We start from the raw sequence: 19,358 nt of genomic DNA on the forward strand, positions 1-19,358 counted from the left end.
TTTGAGAAAACGGAAGAAAGTGAAACAGGAACACTTCAGCCAAAATGAATGTACAGTTTATTGAGAACATCGGTGGATGGTGGAAGGAAAATTGCCCTGTACCGCATCATGGCCACCACTGACTGGGAGCTCCACTAACCATGATTCAACTGACCCATGTCAGACGGTGGAAGGAACAAAAACCAGGCCCAAGCGTCTGGCTTTACATTGCAAATAGGGACAGGGTGGTTCTTGCCTTTCAGAAACAGGCTTGGCAGATAGGCAAACTAAGAAGTAAAAATAGAAACAACCAGAAAAACAGTCCTCTTACACATAATTAAGACAGCACCTGCTCTCCAGGGCCCAAAACTGGCAGCAGGGCCTCAGGGAGACAGGCCAGAAGTCTTCAGGAAACAGTGGTTTGGCTGAGACAGTCAGCTGCACATAATTGGCCAGTCACCAGCACCCAGCAAGACTCCTTCCATGCTCAGACAAGGCAAGAAAGCACCCGGCCCTTTGGGATATACAAATATTTATCAGATTCTCTTTGCTTGTTACAAAAACAGGAAAGCTTACAGCAGATTATTTACAAACGGTATCCTGGGATATGATGAAGGCAGAGGTGCACTGGCTTTGGAGGTGGGGTCTGTAGAAGCAAGGTAGCCACAACATCCCACAGGGTCCCAGGCTGGGCCCTCTCCCTGGGCTCTGCAAAGCACTTAGACTCTACTACTAGATATTTAATTCTTCTTGTGGAGGAACTTCATCTTGTTGCCTGTGGACAGAGGGCAAAGGTGAGGATGTTTCATGAATCCCTTCCAAACAGCCATGCTCTCTCCTTGCCCCCCCTTTTCCTTGCAAAAAGGATCAATTTGACAAGAGGAGTGACAGCTCTGAGAAGGTAGGGAAAATACAACTTTAAAAGACAAAACAAGCCCCTGCTATCCTGAAATCACACTAGCTGAGCTCCCTAAAGGAGTGGGAGAACTTTGCAGAACTGGCACTTTGGCATTAACATCATCTGTATATTTTGCAGCCTAGAACAAAGATGACTAGCACTCAGCTCTTGTGAGCAAAAGATATAACAACAACAAAAACCCCAAACAACTTAGGGTTGATTCTTGGCTCTTTTTTGTGAATCTTGTGCTAAATGCTCTTAAAGCAGTAGCTGGACATCTCTTCCTCACAGGATTTCCTCTTGCTCTGTCTACAGCCTGTGTATATTTGGTGGCCTAGATTCACAGTATTTTAGGGGACAGCACCCCCCTGGATATCTTCATTGGTAACAAGTAACTTACCCAAGCCACGGAGAAACTTGTTCATCCCACTCTGCTCAGTGTCAGGGAGCTCTTCTAGATACTGCTCTACTCGCTGCTCAAAGAGGCCTGAGAGAGGAGCAGCAAGTATGAAGACGGCAGTATGAGTACATGATGGTCACACAGTGCAGAGGCAAAAGGGAAAAGGCAGCCATCTGGTCTAACAGTTGGTAGGACCACAGGGTCAGAACTCTGACTGGTTCATTACAATGACCTAGTTATATTGAGTCTAAAGACGCCCCCAGCTCTCATCCCAGTTCCTGGAACCTTACCCTTTGCTCGACACTTTCTTAGCTCCCTGTCTTGGATGAAGCCAGCAAACATCTGAGACTCCATAAAAACCTCAAGGAAACGGCGGATGCTTTTGGAGGCCACAGACTTTCGGAAGGCCTCGCGCTGAAAAGCCCTTTCTCCCTTCTCACTGTGTGTCAGGAAGAGGGAGTAGTGCCCCACGGTCTCCACAAAGAACCGGATAAACACCTCTGACACAAGTCCATTGAGGGTATTACATTCTAGAAGGGAAAAGAAAAATCATTCACTTTCAGCTCAAGATTCTGTAAGGTGATCTCCAATCTCCCATTGCTTTAGTCTCTTCCCAACAAACTTCCAACCAGCACACATATTGTCCTTGAAACCATCTACTGTGCTCAAGAGCTGTCACCTAGCCTATGAGCTATTGGAGGTCAGAAACTACTCAAAGCATAGAAGTTGACTAATATTTCTGGGAAGTTGGAGACAAAGTATTACTTTTTCCACATCCCTCACAAGCGAAGGCCCTGCTCCACCTTCCGCAGTGGCTTGAAACAAGGCCTAAGAAGGAGGACTGATTGATTTCCTGTCAGCAAGAAGTCTACAGTGCCAAATTTTGGGGCAGAAAAGGCACTAGAGGGGCCCAGTTCCTAACCTAAGCTCTCAGCCAGAAAGAGGCCAGTGTGTAATACAGATTTCAAGGTCTGTGAAGTCCAGACTTGGAGCAGAAAGACTCCTCCCTCACCATCATCAGAGTCACTGTCAGAATCCTGGGAGATCAGCTCGTTCTTCCTCTCCAGAGCCTGCTCCAGAGCAGCCTGTAACTTCCTAGGTAACAGTGTGTCCTCATCATCCATCTGCAGAAGGAAAAGACAGCAGGGATGATCACAGCTGACACTGATGAACACTGACTACCCAGGGGCTAGGCCCCGGTCCAAAGTTCAGAGAGGTAACCGCACTTCTAATAGCATTATCACCCTTGTATAATGAGGGAGCACAGAAAGGCTAGAAACTTGCCCATGTGACACAGAAGGAAGAGCAGCTAATTCCTTGTACACTATGGCCTGGACCATCCAGGAATTCCTACCCCATCTCCCTTATCCTTCTTTCACCCATGTGGGAAGTACAGTGAGCTTGGAGCAGGGAGACTGGCCTAACCTGTACTGAGACTGCTGGTCCTGACTCTACAGTCCTGTGCAGTGGCTGTATCCTGGTACCTTAAACTCGGGAGTCCTTAGCTCTGTCAGCGGTGTAATAGACAATCTGTTCCCAAAGGGGATATGCTAGGTTATGCTCCTTTATGAGAAGCCAAGAAGATTCCATGACTAACGAAGGCTTTTTGTAGCAATGACTGTAAACCTTTACAAAGCACATTTCAGTGGTGTTTACAATCCCCAGAACATCTCTAGAGAGGTGTTATCTGATGAAAGTAGTGGCTCAGAGAAATTCTGAGGTCCATTTTCTGTTTTAGAACTTGTGCTTTCCCAGCACCCAGAGAACTGTCACAGGTTCCAGGTCAGCCAGAGCTAGACAGTGAGACCCTATACCAAGGTGAAACCAAGGACAAAAACTAGAAAGGCAGATCCCATTGAGGTTATGGGTTCTGAAATCAACTTTCTCCACTACCCCTGTCTGTTCTGTGAGTTTGAAATTCAGAGCTCACAAATCAGGCTGGGTGGTGACTGAGTGCCCAGTGCCTTCCCTGGGGCAGCCCAGGTTTTGTATATGCTGCTCTTACCTGTCGGATGAATCGGTCAGATCCTAGATTCACCATCAGTGCCTGGGAAAGGGTCAGAGGCAGTGATCAGGGACTGATTCTTGCAAGCCTTTGATAGGTGTCCAGACCTCCCATGTTCCCAGGGATAGATGACAGGAAAGAATCAGCCAGATAAACCTCCCAGGAGAAAGGACAGAAGCTGTTTGAAGACTAGGTCTGAGGTAAGAAGGTTCCAACAGCCTTTCTCCTCCCCAGCCCCCAGCAGATGCCCCAGGTGCCTTACCTCTTCCACAGGCAGCTCCTTCAGTTTGGGAAGGGAGCTGGAGAGCAGGCCAACCAGGAAAGGGGTGGGACAGCAGACAATGTCAATCATGGAGGCTGGGAGGACAGGAATGAAGGTGTGCTGCCAGGAGAAGGGGTAGAGCAAGGCCACCACCGCATGAGAGCAGCTGGACAGGGTACTGATGGACAGACAGAGAGACAGGGCACCTGAGCTCAGGGCCAACACCCTTAGGGAAGGATAATTAGACACTACAGGGGCTCAGAATATCCTTTGATGAGCTGCACTTTTAGGGACTCTACCAAGAAACAGCCACAAAGGTATGTGATCAGCACACTTGAACATACTAAGGATTCTGCATGCACATGTGTATCTGTATCTTTCACACATACATGCTTGTACACTCATGTCCAGATATATAGACAGGCCTGAGCTGGTGGAAGAATTAGCTCAGACTAGGAAGAACAAAGGAACTTATCAACAAAGCTCTAGTGTGCAGGAGCTGGAAAATCCTGCAGAAGTCCTTCAAGTTGTCCCGCCTTTCACAGCTGTGTTCGGTGGGACAGCCAGTTTGCCATTAGAGGCAGCCAGGACACAACCAGTTTCTAGTCCAGTCCTGCTCTGCCCCTGGCTTTCTAGTTCTTTCTCCTTAGCTGATTAACAATGATCTGACTGAAGGGAAAGTACAGAAATCAGCAGGTGTGGCAGTGACTTATATCATTCTCAGGTTTCATTGGGGTCATCCCTTTCTTGTCCTGGAGGGGGCTCCAGGCCTCCAGAACATAGAGCTACAGGAGCCCTGTGACCAAAGGGAAACCAGGAGGACAATCACAGCTGGCAATCCTAAAGTTTCACAGGCAAAAATGAGTACACACACCCAGCTTGTACATAGGCCTGTTGTGAGGCACCAGCAAACACAGGAGTCACGGCTGGCCTGTCAGGAGAAAGTCACAGGACCTCCAAACAAACTGAGTGCTGTGACAAGCACTTCAGCAGCAGCTAGCTAGAGGCTTATAACAGATGATCATTTGAACCATGCCTGTACAGCGCAGCAAGACCTACACTAAAGAAGCCCTTCCCCTAGTGACTACATCACAGATGAAGACATAAGGCCTAGAGCCCAGCTCATTTTAAACCACATTTTGTTTGCATTAGAGAGCCTCACCCACCAACCAGGAAAACTCTTGTGTCTACTGTGCCTATAAGTACACAACTGTCATACTAGCATTTAGGAGACTGAGATAGGAGGACTGTGAGTTCCACACCAGCCTATGCTACAAAGCACAGCAAGTTTGGGATCATTCTTGGTTATGTTGTGACATCTACACCATAGTCAAAAGGATCTGGGTTCTCCCTGGGATGCTGTAGCACGGACTCACACATTTACACCTAATCCCACAAGAGAGAGAGAAATTGAGACCTATCTATTACAAAAATCAGTCACAGGCTGGAGAGATGGCTCAGTGGTTAAGAGCACTGACTACTCTTCCAGAGGTCCTGAGTTCAATTCCCAGCAACCACATGGTGGCTCACAACCATCTGTAATGGGATTCAATGCCTCTTCTGGTGTGGATAAAAATAAAATAAAAATAAATCTTAAAAACAAAAAAACAAAAATCAGTTACTGCTCCTTTTGTCTAATGCAAAATAGTCATAGGTAACTGTCAGCCAAGGCCCTGTGTGACTAACTTGTAACCTAAAGGGCATGTAGAATACTGCTATGCCTGGAGACCTAGGTGCCCTGACCCTGAAAGCCATTCTCCTGAGGACAGCAAGAAAAGTAATCTGGGAAAGATCTGGAAAAGGTCTGCTTCAAGCCAAGGGACACACACACGCACACAAAAAGAATTTAGGAAAAACTTAAAAGGGCACAGAGGGGGCATGAGCTGTGCTGGACCCACCACAGTTCTGGTCCATGTTTTACTGCAGAGCTACCCAACCCACCTTCAGGCAGGCAGACTCCTATGAAAAGGACAGCTTTTGCCTAAGATCCAAGACTGGTAACTCTTGTATGCCAAGTGAGCCACAAAACAGGACCCTGGGGTATTTTCCTTCTGGAATGTGCTTAGAGGCAGCTGCAACCACAGGAGACAATAGCTGTATTTAATAGTCCTAAGGAGCTGGATTTTGGTGTGGGTGGAAGAAGAGGGTCAGCCTGGAGTAGAGGGGAATGGGTGTGGGTGTCTGTGTGTGACCCCTTCAGGAATAGAAAACTCAGGGTCCAGGTACTGTTAGGGGCCACATTCCAATCTGGCTAGGCCACTCCAGACAGAATACCACTCTGTCATTCATTGCTAGTCTTAGCTGCCAGAGTGGGCCCCTTTATGAAGGGCAAGATAGGCCTTGAAGGGCTGGAGAGATGGCTCAGTGCTTAAGAGCACTGACTGCTCTTCCAGAGGTCCTGAGTTCAAATCCCAGCAACCGCATGGTGGCTCACAACCAAAGGGGTTTCAACCCATAGGTTGAAAATGGCTGACCTAGACTGTAGTACACAGAGCTCTACAACTGTGAAAGGAGTATGAAAGAGGCAGCCTTTGCTTCTCAACCCTCACCATCTCTGGAAAAGTGGGCAGCTCAGCTGGAGGTAGTGGCACTCACTTCTAATATTAATACTCAGGAATGGAGGACTGCAAGGTCAAAGCCAGCCTGGCCTACACAGTGAGATCCTGTCTCCAAACAACAACCACTATTCCAGTTTTTCCTTCTCCTTTCCCTTAGCTGAGCAATGGCCTAGGTTCCTGCCCCATTGCCTGAGAGAGCGATAGATCTTCTTCTCAACTACCTCTTTGTGCACACGGAAGAAAGTACACCACGGACTTGGTACCCACTAGAGGAGAAGCCAGCAAGAACTTCTACTGCTCTCCCCGTCACACCTGACTCAAAGCACAGCGCAGCATGCAGCTTAATGACGAAGCTTAAGTGACAGCACACACACCACGCTAGAGAAACTACTGCGTTGGCTTCTTGGTGGCTTCTTTGGTAAGAAGAGTAAGTGACAAGTTCTTACCAGCCTTCCATCCTCTCCCTGCATGCACCCCATGTCCTTAACAAACACCTCGGCTGCTGAGAACTCACTTTGCCTAGATGTCTCAGGTCCCCTAAGCATCACCTCCACTGCTCCCTATGGTCACAAACAGATCTCTACCTCTAAGTTCAAAGTGCCTATCTGTTGGACCAAGTCTTATGGACCCATCCAGCTCTTAGCCTCCTCAAACTAGCTGTCCCAGCTCCCTAGACCTTTAGTCTCTGAAGCTCCTCTCCCTCCCTCTCCCTCTCCCTCTCTGTCTCCCTGCCTCCACCCTCAGGCTAAGCAGACTGTAACCTCTGCCCTCCATACCACCCAAGGCCCCTTCTTGCCCTTCTCCACAGCTCCCTGGAAGCTAGATTATTTCTATCCACCTCTTCTCCAAGTTTCCCTCAGCCAGCCCCTACGGAATAACTTAGCAGCTCTCACACAGTACCCCTGGGGTCCGTCACCCCTGAAACTCAACATCCCACACAGGCAGCTTGGCTAGAGTTGCTCCACAGGAAGTGCCCCTCTTCTTCCTCAGGCCAAGTCCTACTGAGTTCTCAATCCTACTACCTATCCCCTCTCCACAGGCCTGCTATCCCTTCTTTATGACATCTCTACCCAGACACATGCACATATAAGAGCAGGCACTCTAATACATAATGTGTGGGATACACCAAGACTTGTTAAATAATTCATGTGTATGCCACCCACTCCCTCCTTCCTTGTCCTCTGGGCCCTACCTGAGCTTATCTGCTACAAAAATGACTCTGCGTTCCAACAGCAATGAGGCAAAGATTCGGATCAGCTGGCGCACACTGAGGCAGGTGAAGAGGCACTCAAAGTCCACGTGCTCCAGCCGGGAGTCCATCGGCCGACGCAGCTCTAACACCTGTAGGGAAGTCAAGGCAGAGCAGAAGCAGGCTAGGTGAGGGCCCAGACTGCACACATAGCATCTGCTGGCTGCTTCTCCCTTGAGTCTTCTTTGGAGGCTCTCCAATCCCCTCATGATACAGGAGACACAGTCTCCCCTTCCTTCCAAATCTAGCTCTGCTCCCAGTAAACACCCAGCCTATGGGCAGGAGGCCTAAGTGTGGAGATGGAAAGGCACTAGGGACCAGATCTCCCATGGATATGGAGAGCCAGGGAGTCTCCTGCTTTCTTTCCATCTCCTTCAGCAGACCCCACAATCAGCCACTGCTCTCCAGGCCATAGGAAGAATGCAGTACTTAGGAGGGCTGGCCTCAGCCATCTCTGGAAAGACAATGCTGTTGTCCTTGTTGCCATGTCCCCTCCCGTTCCTACTACAGTTCCTTCCAATGGCTGTCCTGCCATCTTGTCCCTTATCTCCACCACCATAAGCCCCGTGCTAAGGATTAGGAAAGATCTGGCGATTCCAAAAATCTTGCAAGGACACAGGACTGTCTTTATGAAGCCAGGCCTACCTGTATTCTCCTCTAGGAACTATTCAGAGGTCTGCCTAATGGCACCCAAAGCCCCTTCCTGGAGGCATGGGTGTGAGGGGCTGGAGAAAGGGGCTGCAGATGACCTCCGCAGTGACAGGAACTGCTAACTCATCATCTGTACAGCAGCAGTGATAGATACGCAGGCTTCCCAAGAACCTGAGGTAGGAAACTATCCTGTATGGCCTTGTGTCATAGCGAATCCCCAGCGAGGGGCTTGCCCCAGGTGTCTCACTGTTCTTGCTTCAGATCTGCTCCAGTTACTTAGAGAGTTCATTTCTCATCTCTGACTTGGGTGACTTCCAGTCCCCTAAGCACTGTTTGCTTTTGCAAGTGAAGGAATTCTTAGCTCAGTATTCACCACCCTGGGTTCTGAAAAACATCAACAGGGATGAAGGGGACTGCAAGAGCTGTGTGTACTCTTTCTTGACAGGTAGTGAACCCCAGGAAGAGCTAGTGATCAGCACAATGAAGGGGAACCCCTAAGTGCTTGATGGGTGTGGGCTGAAGGCATGCCATTGCAGTTATGTCAGAACCCTTGTATCCTGCCTAATACCTGTCCCCATCCTAAAACAAGAGAAAACAAAATGCTAGCCCTGCCTCCCGAGAGCCCTGCAAGTAGCCCCAGTAAGTGCTACTCTCTAACTTCCAGCCTCTAACCCCCAGCCCCACGCTGCCCCTGCCTCTAAGGGCTGGGAATCAGACAGCAACCTAGTGGGACAGCCCATGGACAGCAGTAGGGAGTGCATCTAGGAAGGGAAGCTGGCACCTGCCCACTCCTGGGAAGTTTCTGAGAGTTTGAGGTGTCTTACAGCATGAGTGACTTGGAGTCCATAAGAAGGAGGAAATGCCTTTAAGGCCAAAACAAGAGGACTCAGGGGACAGGAAATAGCCCTAGTCAGAGAGAAGCAACCAGGCTTAGGAAGTGACTAGGAAGAGTAGAACTGAAGAACTCCAGGGTAAGCCCTGGGCTTCAAGGCAGGGTCAGCTATCCTGCCCCAGACAACTCACGAAACTCAAAAGTCTCTCTTATCCTAGGATATGTAGAGACTCTCAGGAAGATGTCTTCCTGAGACCCAGCCGGCATGTCACTGCCTGCACACTTCTGTGACTCCGAGGTCAGTCCTCCCATCAGCAGCAGTTTTCATCTTCCCACCTCTTACTCTAAGATGCCCTCTGCTTTTCTACTCTGAGGAAACCAAAGCCATCTCGTGAGAATCCAAGTCTACAAGCTACCATCTTTCCCCTCCTCTCCTAACAGAAGACAGCGTCCATAGAGACCACTGCCTGCACCTTCTGGTGACAGCGGGTTGTCCTTCCTTCTTCTGCATTGCCAATGTCTTTGCCCAGGGCCAATCCATCAGCATGCAAACAGCCATCTTCAATAACACCTTCCTACCCCTTACCCTGGCCTCCATCAGCTCCATACTCACTCTTCCCTCCATCCACCTCCTTGTTCTCTTCAATGCCACACCCCAGAGGAGCTGTCTACATGAGCTGTCTCATCCCTCACTTCTCCACTCACCCAGCTGCCACTGGGCTCCACCTGAAGTCCGTTCCTTGTCAATGGCCCTTGCTGCACCTCGGTGGTACCTGACTGGGATATTACTTACTCCTTATTCACTGGGGCTCCCTTTCTTTAGCTTCTCAGCCACTTCCTCTCCTTGTTTCTTTCTTTTGTTGTTGTTTTTCTTTTTCTTTTTTTTTTCGGAGGTGGGGACCGAACCCAGGGTCTTGCGCTTGCTAGGCAAGCGCCCTACCACTGAGCTAAATCCCTAACCCCGCTCTCCTTATTTCTTGTCTTCCAACTTCAGAGTTGCTACCGCTCTACTTGAGGGTTCCTCAGAACTGGGCTTTCACTTTGTCCCTGTCTATACACTTGGTTCCCACCTAGACTTAAGTGACAAGACATTCTCTCCTTCTTATCCTTTATAGGCTCCCATAGTCAGATATGGCTCCGTTACCCACCCTCTTCCCTAGGACAGAAAGCTGTAGGTTGGACTTAAGAATCGTGGTCATGCTTTCTACCTCCAGGAAAACTCCAAGTGTTACTGCTTCAAATCCATCTATTTCTATTCATTTTCCCTACCATACTCTAGCCCAGCTCCTATTTCCTGCCTGTGTTACTGCAATTGTCTTGCTGTCTCCGTTTACACTCCTGCCCATTCTCTGCACAACAGTCTGCACACAAGATTTACAGCAGAGTGAATCTTAATCCTCTTTTGGCTAAAACCCCAAATTCTTAGCACTGTTAAGTGTGTGCAGGCACAAACACTGAGCTTGGGTCCTTGCTTGCCCACCATGTCTATTCACACCCTCTAGGCATCTTGATCTGTTTCAAGTGCTTGCACAGCACCTGCCCTGCTCTCGCTCCTGCCCTATACCTGTTGTTCCCACACTTGCAATAATAATCTCCCTCCAGCTCTCTCTCCTATGCATTGCTGAGGCCCCTAGAAAAATGGCCTTTTCTTGGCAGAAGGCTTTCTCTGGCCCCCTAAACTAAAATAGACCCCCCTGTTCTACATTCTCATAGGATCCTGTTCTTTCTTTTTACAGACACTTGGGAATCAACTATTTATAAATATAACTATTCAACAGCAGGTCCCCTTCTAGATATGACAGTCCTGGAGGACACTGTGACAGTCTTTATCTTCATGACTGTACCCAAGGTTTGGTAAAACCTCCAGTTGTGAATGCTCATAATCAATACTAATCCAGGGTACAAGTCAGCCAAAGTCCCTAGCAGAAGACAATTGGACAACACGTACAGCTCCCAGGGTCACACTGTTGTTCATACTGACCAGGAGTACAGACACAGTGAGCAGGAAAGTGTTCTACACCTCCCAGGGACGGCACTCTGGCAGGCACGCTCTTCTCTAGACCCAGCCTAGGGCCAGAAATGAACACTGTAGCAATTCCCTACCTCATTGCCAGCACCAGGCAGGAATGTCTTCACTTTGATGGTTTTCCCTGGGGCTGGAAAGGGCGATTCCATGAGACTTCTCATAAAGGGGTAGACCAGAGCAGCTGAGATTCCACGCCGGCGCTCCACCTCATCTAGGACCTGTGCACACCACCAGCAGCCCAAAGGAAAGAGTGTTGGGAGCGCCTTCTCCACCTCCTTGACAGAGAAGAGGGCAACCCAGCCTCTGACCAAGCTGGACCAGAAACCAGGAGACAAAAAAGCTGTCCTGCTGCTGTCTCTGTACCTGTCTTGTTTCTCTTGGCCTCCGTGGCCATTCACTTCCCTTGCTGGCCTGCTTTAGTCCCCAAGAAGGGAATGATGGGGCAAAAGAAATAGCACCGTGAAACAGCTTCCTGGGCACCCCTGGACTCCAAGGACTCCAGGCTGGGCCACTACAGAGCAGGCACTGTCAACCCAGGAGTTGGGGAAATGCCAGCTAGCTGGGCAGTAAGCCAGGCTCGGGAAGACAGGCCTCTGAGAGCCCACATACTTGCTCTGTATGCCCTGTCTCTCACACAGGTCATTTTCTTATCTCGGCATCTGCAGATACTCCTATGAGAGCTGTCTGAGATGGGGGAAAGACAGCATCTCTTACCTTGGAAAACAGGCCGAAGCAGCCTAGGCGGCTGATGACACAGTACACCTCTGGCAACCGAGGCCCTTTCCCATTTGGCTGGAGAGGAGGAGAGAGGGAGAAACAAAGAATGTGTGAATACCACATCTGCCTCATTTTCCTTGGGACCTGAGCATTAAGTACAGTCCCTCTAGTAAGGATAACCCCAAACGTCTAAACTCAACCAGATTCCCAAAGAAAGGCCACCATTCCCAGAGGGCAGACTCAATCTCATGCCAAGCTCCAGGGAAGCTCCATCCTTTATCCCAGGAAAACACAGACAGAGCCTGGCAGAGGTCACAGGGAGGCTTGCGGATTTATATCCATAAGGAGGCTACCCCAAAGGATGTGATGCCAAGACTTTTTTAACTTAATCTTTTTTGACTAGTTCATTTTATGTTATGTATAAGTGTTTTGCTGCATGTTTGTATGTGTTCCACAGGTGAGCCTTGTGCCCATGAAGCCAAAGGAGGGCACTAGGTCCCCTGGAACTGGGTTTCGGACAGTTGTGAACCACCATGTAGGTGCTGGGAATCAAACCTGAGTCTTCTGCAGGAGCATCAAGCGCTCTTAACCAATCTAGCTCCTAAGAAGGGATTGTGGACACTCTTCAGAATAGGACATGTGGCCTTATCTCCACCCTCCCCATCACCATGAGGGAAACTCTGCAAAATACCTCTTTTCTCCCTTGATCCATGCCCAAGGAAGGCAAAAGAAAAACAAGAGAAGAGAATGGCTTTATTAAATGTTTCCTAAAACAGTCCTAGTCTTGGTACTATATACAAAAAGAATACGAGAGCAGCATTATCACCCAGTTTTATAGAGGAGACAGCTGAGTTCTCGAAGATTAGGCCTTTGTCTAGGCTTGCATAAGTAGAAGGCTGTAACCAGGAGTCTGTACAGCCTTTCATCTTGCTGTCTTTCCTCCAAAGCCTGCTGTTTTCTGATAGGAGGGCGAGAAAGGAACAGAGAAACACAGGATAGAGGTATGCTATGAAGTGAGAGAGAACAAAGAAGGAAAGGGGATTTAAGAGGCAAGTAGTGGAAGAAAGAGACACATACTGTAAGCACCGCTGGGCAGAACCCTGTTAGTAGACTAGAGTGAGTTCATTCTCCAGCAAGAAGCTGGCAGGACCCCATGGCTGCCTCTGGGTTCAGCAGCCTGGAGTGCCTGGCAAGGCCTAGTGGGGAGGGAGCAAAACAGCAGGTGCTGGCCCCTCATGCAGGCTGCTAAGCAAATACAGATGGGGCTATTTCAGTCTCCAAACCTGCTGGCCACAGTCACAGATCTAAAGAGAAGGCAGAATCTGTTTTGTCCATATTAGGTTTGAAACTTACTCCTCTCTCTTTCCCTCCCCACTCCCCACCTCCCCTAAAGCCCCAAGTGATTAAATCAAGTATGTGGGATTTGGGTTAGAATCATTGTGTCCAATCTGCAGGAATGCCGAGCCAGTGCCAGCCCCCTTGGCAGGGACCCAGCCCAGGCCCTCTTTGAGTGCGCCAGGACAAACATGCTCTTCCCTAGGGGCAGCAGGCCCACTGCAAAGGAGCACAGCTCTGTTCCATCCCTGTGCTGTCAAAGGCAGCCTTTAAAACGTTCCTCCCTATGCCCTGGGGATCCAGGCACATGCTGGGTCTCTGCCTGGCTCCCAGCCTGGCATCTGGACCCCTCCCCTGTCCCTCAGCACACTAAGCATTCAATCGCTAAATACCGTTTTCTCCCTAGATCATCCTCTGGGGTTAGGGTAGGGATCCAAGAATGCCAGACTGGTGATAAAGGATTTGGAAATCAGCTCTGGCTCGCAACACACTGCTGTGTGACCTTGGATAAGTCATTCCATCTTGGAGTTTCAATTTCTTAATCTACAGGTCAGAGATAATAATACTCCACAGGCTATCATAAAGATTGTAAAAGAAGAGACACAACTCCACTGAAGCATCTTCTGGAGCATGGCAGATCCTAAGCAAACTTATACTCCCACAGACCTTCCCTCCAACACTAAAAGTTGGCCTCCTCTACTGGACCAGCTCCTGTACACTGAGGGATACGTGCTGGACTTTTGTTTATATATTTTTAGTATATGGCCTGGCCTACAATAGGTGTATAATGGATGCTTGTGGATGGACACTGTTGGATGGATGCCCCCAAACCCTTCTTTCAGGACTCTTTCTATACAAGACTCCAGTCTACGATCTCCCTTATCTGTCCCTAGACTGGTAACCGACACGGCCTTCTCCTACTAACATCTGGAAACCAAAGAACACTGTCAACGACCCAATGACTGACCTTTGAGGAGAATGAAAGGGAAGACAGGCAATGGGCTCTGCTCTCCCTCTAGTTCTTTGTAGCTCTATAGCAACCCCCTTCCCAGGAATGAAAGAAACAGAGATTGCTCTTTGGGGAGAAAAAAAGTTTCTATTTTCAAAATTCTATCTTTCCACTAAGTTCAAAATATTTCTCCAAGAACCCCAGAGGAGGTGTGCATCTCAGTCCCTGCTCGAATGGCAGCTCTACCAGAGCATGGTGAGAGTTCCTCCCCACATGAGGCTGGCCAGCTGTGGGGTGAATAAGGTTGTGCTCTACTTACCTGAATGAGCAAATATAAACTGTGGGTAACATGGTCATAACCAGAGGTCAGCAATCTAAGAGGACAATCCAAGGAAGAATACAAAGAAAAGTCGAGAAAGCTAAGATGCTCTAACAGCCAAGCAGAAGGTGATCCATCCCACCTACCATTGCACATAGTCTTAGGGTCCTATCAGATAGGCTACTCTGAGCCCTGCTATCCCAGGGGTCCCTCAGCTGTGCAAGTACAAGTACTAGGGACAGGTTCAACGGATCACAGGCTTTGACACAGGCTAATGCTGCAGAAGGGTACACAGAGATATACAAATGTCCTGGCCCTCCCCTGCCCACCAACCTCTGAGAACTGAATAGTCTTACTCACCAGTAAGCGCCTACAATAGCCAAAGCGTCTGCTACCGTCTTCCCCAGTCAGCATGAAAGAAAAGGTTTCACTGAAAAAGGAAGGAGGGAGAGGTCTGGCATCAAAGAGCTTATGAAGAAGACTCAGGACACAGCTCCCAAAATAGGGACTGCCATATCAGGTTACTTTAAGACTCAGGTTTGGGGCTAGAGAGATGGCTCAGCGGTTAAGAGCACTGACTCCTCTTCTAAGGGACCTGAGTTCAACTCCCCGCAACCACATGGTGGCTCACAATCATCTATCTATAAAGGGATCTGATGCCCTCTTCTGGTGTGTCTGAAGACAGCTACAGTGTACTCATCTACCTAAATTAAATAAATAATTCTTTTTTTTTTTTTTTTTTTTCGGAGCTGGGGACCGAACCCAGGGCCTTGCGCTTCCTAGGCAAGCGCTCTACCACTGAGCTAAATCCCCAACCCCTAAATAAATAATTCTTAAAAAAAAAAAAAAAGACTCAGGTTACTTTAAGGGTTAAAAAAAAAGAAGAAGAAAAGAAAGAAAGAAAGAAAGGAGGCCGAAACTAGGGCATGCCCCACTTAGTTGTTCCCCATAGGGGAAAATGAGTCTGCATCCTCTTCTCTCCTACAGCTAGACCAAGTCAGATCTCACCTGCTGTATTCTGACACAGGGAGCCAGTCCTTGGCATCTGGAAAGCAAAACTGGGGGATAGCTTTGAGCCTTTCTTCTGCCTCCCGCATCTGCTTGGTGGGTCGGTCCAGCTGCCAGGAAGAGGAATATGAGAAGTAACTGAGAGATGACAAGGACCCTGGGTAGTAGGGGTAGGGGGACGGAAAAGCATCTCCTGTGTGCTGGGGCTGTGGATGCAAATGAAACGGACAAAATCTATCCCTGACCCTGCATTCTGGTCAGGCAGGTAAGTAACCAACATTTCAGAGTGTGCCTCAAATGAGATAGAGTGAAGAGAAAGAGAAATGTGCATGTGGGGAGCAGCAGCAGGCTTCTGCTGCTCGAAATGTGAGGACGCAGCAGCCAGGAAAACGGCAGGAGAAAGGACAATACAGACGTGCAAGGTCAGAGATACCCGTGGCTTACAAGGAAGCCAGACTGGCTGCCGAGCAGAGGGCGCTAAGACACAAGGTCATGGGCAGGGATTGCCTGCTAGTGAGTAGGAGGATTTCTTTAGGTAAGATGTTTTAAAATGAAGTGTAGTGATGCCTCTGTGACTCTGAAAACACACTGGACGACACTGAATGGGTGACTTACCTACCTATAGAGTGTGGGAGAGCACATGAACTAGAGAGTGGCAGGAGGAACATCCGGGAACAGCACACTCACCTTGGGAAACTGGTAGGAGACTTCAGGGAGGTAGGTGTTACGAGATGGCTTCTTCTTGAGGGACACAACCACAAAGTATTCAAAGAGCTCCCGCTCCTGCCATTCGAGCAGCTCCAGCTCCAGTGTCCGATAGCTGGGTGCGCGCTTCAGCATTGACTGGATGTGGACCAAGCGCTGTGTGTGGGCTGGGGGCAGGCCTCACATTAGGAGACAACCAGATCGGCCACATAAAGACCTCCCATCAGCCCCATCACCTGACTCAGAGCACCATTTCTCAATAACTTCTATGTACATAAGTCTTATCTGACTTTTCAGCCTCCTCTCTAGACACAGGTGGCCTTAAGGGTGCCAGAGGACAATCTTCTCAGTTTATGGCACAATTCTTGTAACCAAAAGAGTTGATTATAATCTGAACCCACCCCTGGCCCTCCAGATTTACAGTATCTATAAAGCAAATCTAGTAGACAGACTCCAGAACTATGGCTTGGGAAGGATGGACAGTTAACAGCTTTAAATTTGACACTGGGAGACCAACTTTTGGACTTAAAACTGAAGGGCTGAGCTCACAGAAGGAATTTCTCTATAGCCTTCTGCTCTGGTGGTCTGCTAGCTGCCCTTCCTGTTGATTTTTCCCCGTACTCCAGGGCCAGTCTGGGACCCTGGGCCCACACATGCAGAAGAGCAAGCTGATTCCCTTGGGATGGGGAGGGATGTTGCCTTACCTTTGAACCTGTCATCAGAGTCACTCTCACTTTCACTGTTCTCATCTGGAAAAGTAACAACAGGCAGACATGATGGCCTACAGCAAATATTTTTGGAGTCTATTTCCCAAATTCTTTTTTTAAAAAAAAGTTTTTACATTCATTGTGTGCGTGTTTGTGTTTGAGAGAATGAATGAATGAATATGGGCTTATGCATGCAGCCATGTTCATGTGGAGATCAGAAGTTTGTAGTTGATTCTCTCCTCCTAACACAGGTTTTGTGACCTCAAACTTTGGTGGGCAGGCTTGGCAGCAAGTGCATTTACCTGCTATCTTCCTGATCTGTGGGCCTCCCAACTTCACTAATGAGGAATAGACTTAAATCTAGTCTGGGCTACTCTGGGCCAATGATTAGGCATCTAAGGGCAGGAGGTAAATGGCTCAGGACCAGGATACCTCAGAGATCAGGCCTCCAGTGCTAACCTATATGCAAACGCCTACTGGGAAGCTGAGGGCCTAAAGTTGAAGGCTGAGCCAGCAGAGAGGCCTAAATGCCTGGAAGACAAAGGACCTGCCTCAGATAATCCAAGATCTGGTATGGGAAACAGACCACAGTGCTCAGTAGGTCTGGCCTTCCCCTTTGCTCAAAGCAGATTCTCACATGTCCTAACTCAAGGCCTAGTAGTCCAAAGCCTGAGGGAAACCATCCCAGAGCTAATTTCCTCTCAGGCCCTCCCACTTCTGTGGCCATTTTCTGGATGGGTGCTTGCTACTCTCCTATGAAGCAGAGGATCCCACTACAATCGCAGGTGAAATAAATCGAAGCCCATCCACATTTCTCCCCATTCCTGATGTTCAAGGACCCGCAAAGGTGACCCAGCTTAGACATCAACACCTACCTCTCAATGAGGCTGTCTCAAGGCTGGACAGAGACAGCTTTTTCAACCTCTTCTTTCCTCTCTTGGCATTATAGATAGAGTTAATTCTTTGGACAAGCTGGTTAAAGAAAAAGCAGAGAAGGTGAGGTAATTCTAACACCAGCTGCCCCTATCCATGAAGATAAATTATGAGCCCATTCTTTCCCTTATAGGTGTGCAAGAGCTTTCTGCACTGGTCCAACAGGGTCCAACACTGGTCTTCCTATTAAAATGACCACAGTGGAGGCTTACCAGCCATCCTTGGTGGCTCTCCATCTACTCTGTGCCCAGGAGTAGGTTCCTGCACCAAGACACGGACACTAAACTTAGCTCCCCAAAGGAAGGAACTGTGATCAAACTAGACAGGATGGGAGCTCCTGGGTCCCAAGAGTCATTGAACCGACGGAGACAAAGAGTTTCTCAGATATAAAAACAGGAACAAGGATTCTAGCCTTTCCTCTCTGGGCCATAACCTGGGGCCTGACAGGAAGAAGCTAAATTCTCAATATACCCAAGCATTGTTTTCAAGCTAAAAATACCATTTAGCTAAATCCTGCTGCTCTGGGCTGAGGGTCGGGCACATGTGCACATCATTGCTGAATCTTTGATTCTGAGACATGGGAAGAGCTGGTCTGAATCTTTAGGTCCCTGAAAGGCCAAAGATGTTTATGTGCACAAGAACCCAAATTCATCTGTCACACTGGGTAACAGTCTCAGCTCAACTAGTCTTTTCCCTCCCTCTAACATCTCAGTACTGGGAAGGGGTTAGTGCAATCTTATTGATAAAGAAGGGACAAGGGAGAAAGGTTATCCTCAATCTATTCAAGGGGAACTAAAAAAGCACCCCAGATTAGAGGAGGAAGGAAGGAAGGAAGGAAGGAAGGAAGGAAGGAAGGAAGGAGGGAGGGAGGGAAGGAGGGAAGGAAGGAAGGAAGGAAGGAAAGAAGAAAGGCCAGAGCATAGCTGGTTGCCTGCCCACCCATCTGCCTACTGCCCTGGGCTCAATGTGGGAAGGATACCTTGGGAATGCGACGGGCCCTGCGGCTGGACAGCAGCTCACTTGTGGTGCTGAGGCTGTCCTCATTGAGGCTGGAGGGTGAAGATGGCAGGCTCAGCTGAGCCAGCAGCATCATGTCATCATGGCTATGCCTCTTGGGTAATCGTGGCAAACGATGGCTCTTCCTTTCTGACCAGTTCCCACTGCGCAGGGACTGGCTGCTGGGTTTCAGGGACAGCTGGCATGGGGGACAGGATATGAGAGAGGGGCTCACCACAAATGTTTTACCAGTATCTGTCTGCTGGTATCTGTGGCTAGAGCTAAAAGGCTGGCATCCTCAGCTCTCACCAGTTCCCCATTAGAAATTGAATATATTGGAGTTTCCTTTTTAAAGACCTTAGTTTTTCACTGACCAGGTGAATGCTAGATTAAATACTTGCTTCCTCAAAGGAAGTTTTACTACTTCTGCCAGAAAGAATAAAGAAAAAAGATCATCTATTAAGCAGAAAGAGGAGGCAAAGCAGGAATTTCCAGGCACTGTCTGAACTTTGCGACAGGATTAGTGACTGTGAATGAGGGGACCAGTCTTTCTCCCTTCTCAGATCTGAAGCCTTTTGTGGAAGAGACCATAGCCTACCTGCTCAGCTGCTCTGTTATGTGATCCTGATAGCCTGGCCATGCTTACTTCCTCCAGAGAACAGGAGTTCTGGCCACCAAAGTGGAGTAAGACAGATCTCACATTCAACTGACGCCCTCTCATCATACCCTCTGGGCTGCCTCGTTCTCTGACCCTGTGTATCCTCAATTAACAGCTGATGCTCTTCAGTACAGGACGCCGAGTTGGCTACTCGTTAGAGGAGCTGCTGGG

The 19,358-nt window shown here is 48.7% G+C and overlaps 1 protein-coding gene across 39 annotated transcripts in view; it reads right to left on the reverse strand.

Annotated features, from left to right (window-relative positions):
• Positions 1-34: 34 nt before the first annotated feature.
• Positions 35-19,358, reverse strand: part of Dennd2b (DENN domain containing 2B) — a 188,731-nt gene continuing 169,407 nt past the window's right edge. For 19 of the 39 annotated variants that reach the window (XM_087559642.1, XM_087559661.1, XM_087559715.1 and 16 more), the window contains 15 exons: positions 18,513-18,728; positions 17,476-17,572; positions 16,598-16,642; positions 15,876-16,060; positions 15,189-15,298; positions 14,541-14,610; positions 11,575-11,652; positions 10,938-11,078; positions 7,295-7,443; positions 3,545-3,722; positions 3,283-3,324; positions 2,290-2,401; positions 1,568-1,807; positions 1,278-1,364; positions 41-754 (listed from right to left, as the gene is read on the reverse strand). In XM_087559642.1, coding sequence (XP_087415768.1) covers positions 720-754; positions 1,278-1,364; positions 1,568-1,807; positions 2,290-2,401; positions 3,283-3,324; positions 3,545-3,722; positions 7,295-7,443; positions 10,938-11,078; positions 11,575-11,652; positions 14,541-14,610; positions 15,189-15,298; positions 15,876-16,060; positions 16,598-16,642; positions 17,476-17,572; positions 18,513-18,728 — 1,785 coding nt within the window. In that variant the 3' untranslated portion in view covers positions 41-719. 39 annotated transcript variants of the gene reach the window in all.

The sequence above is a fragment of the Rattus norvegicus genome, chromosome 1, assembly GCF_021556685.1.
Source record: "Rattus norvegicus strain SHRSP/BbbUtx chromosome 1, alternate assembly SHRSP_T2T, whole genome shotgun sequence".
Taxonomy (NCBI): Eukaryota; Metazoa; Chordata; class Mammalia; order Rodentia; family Muridae; genus Rattus; species Rattus norvegicus.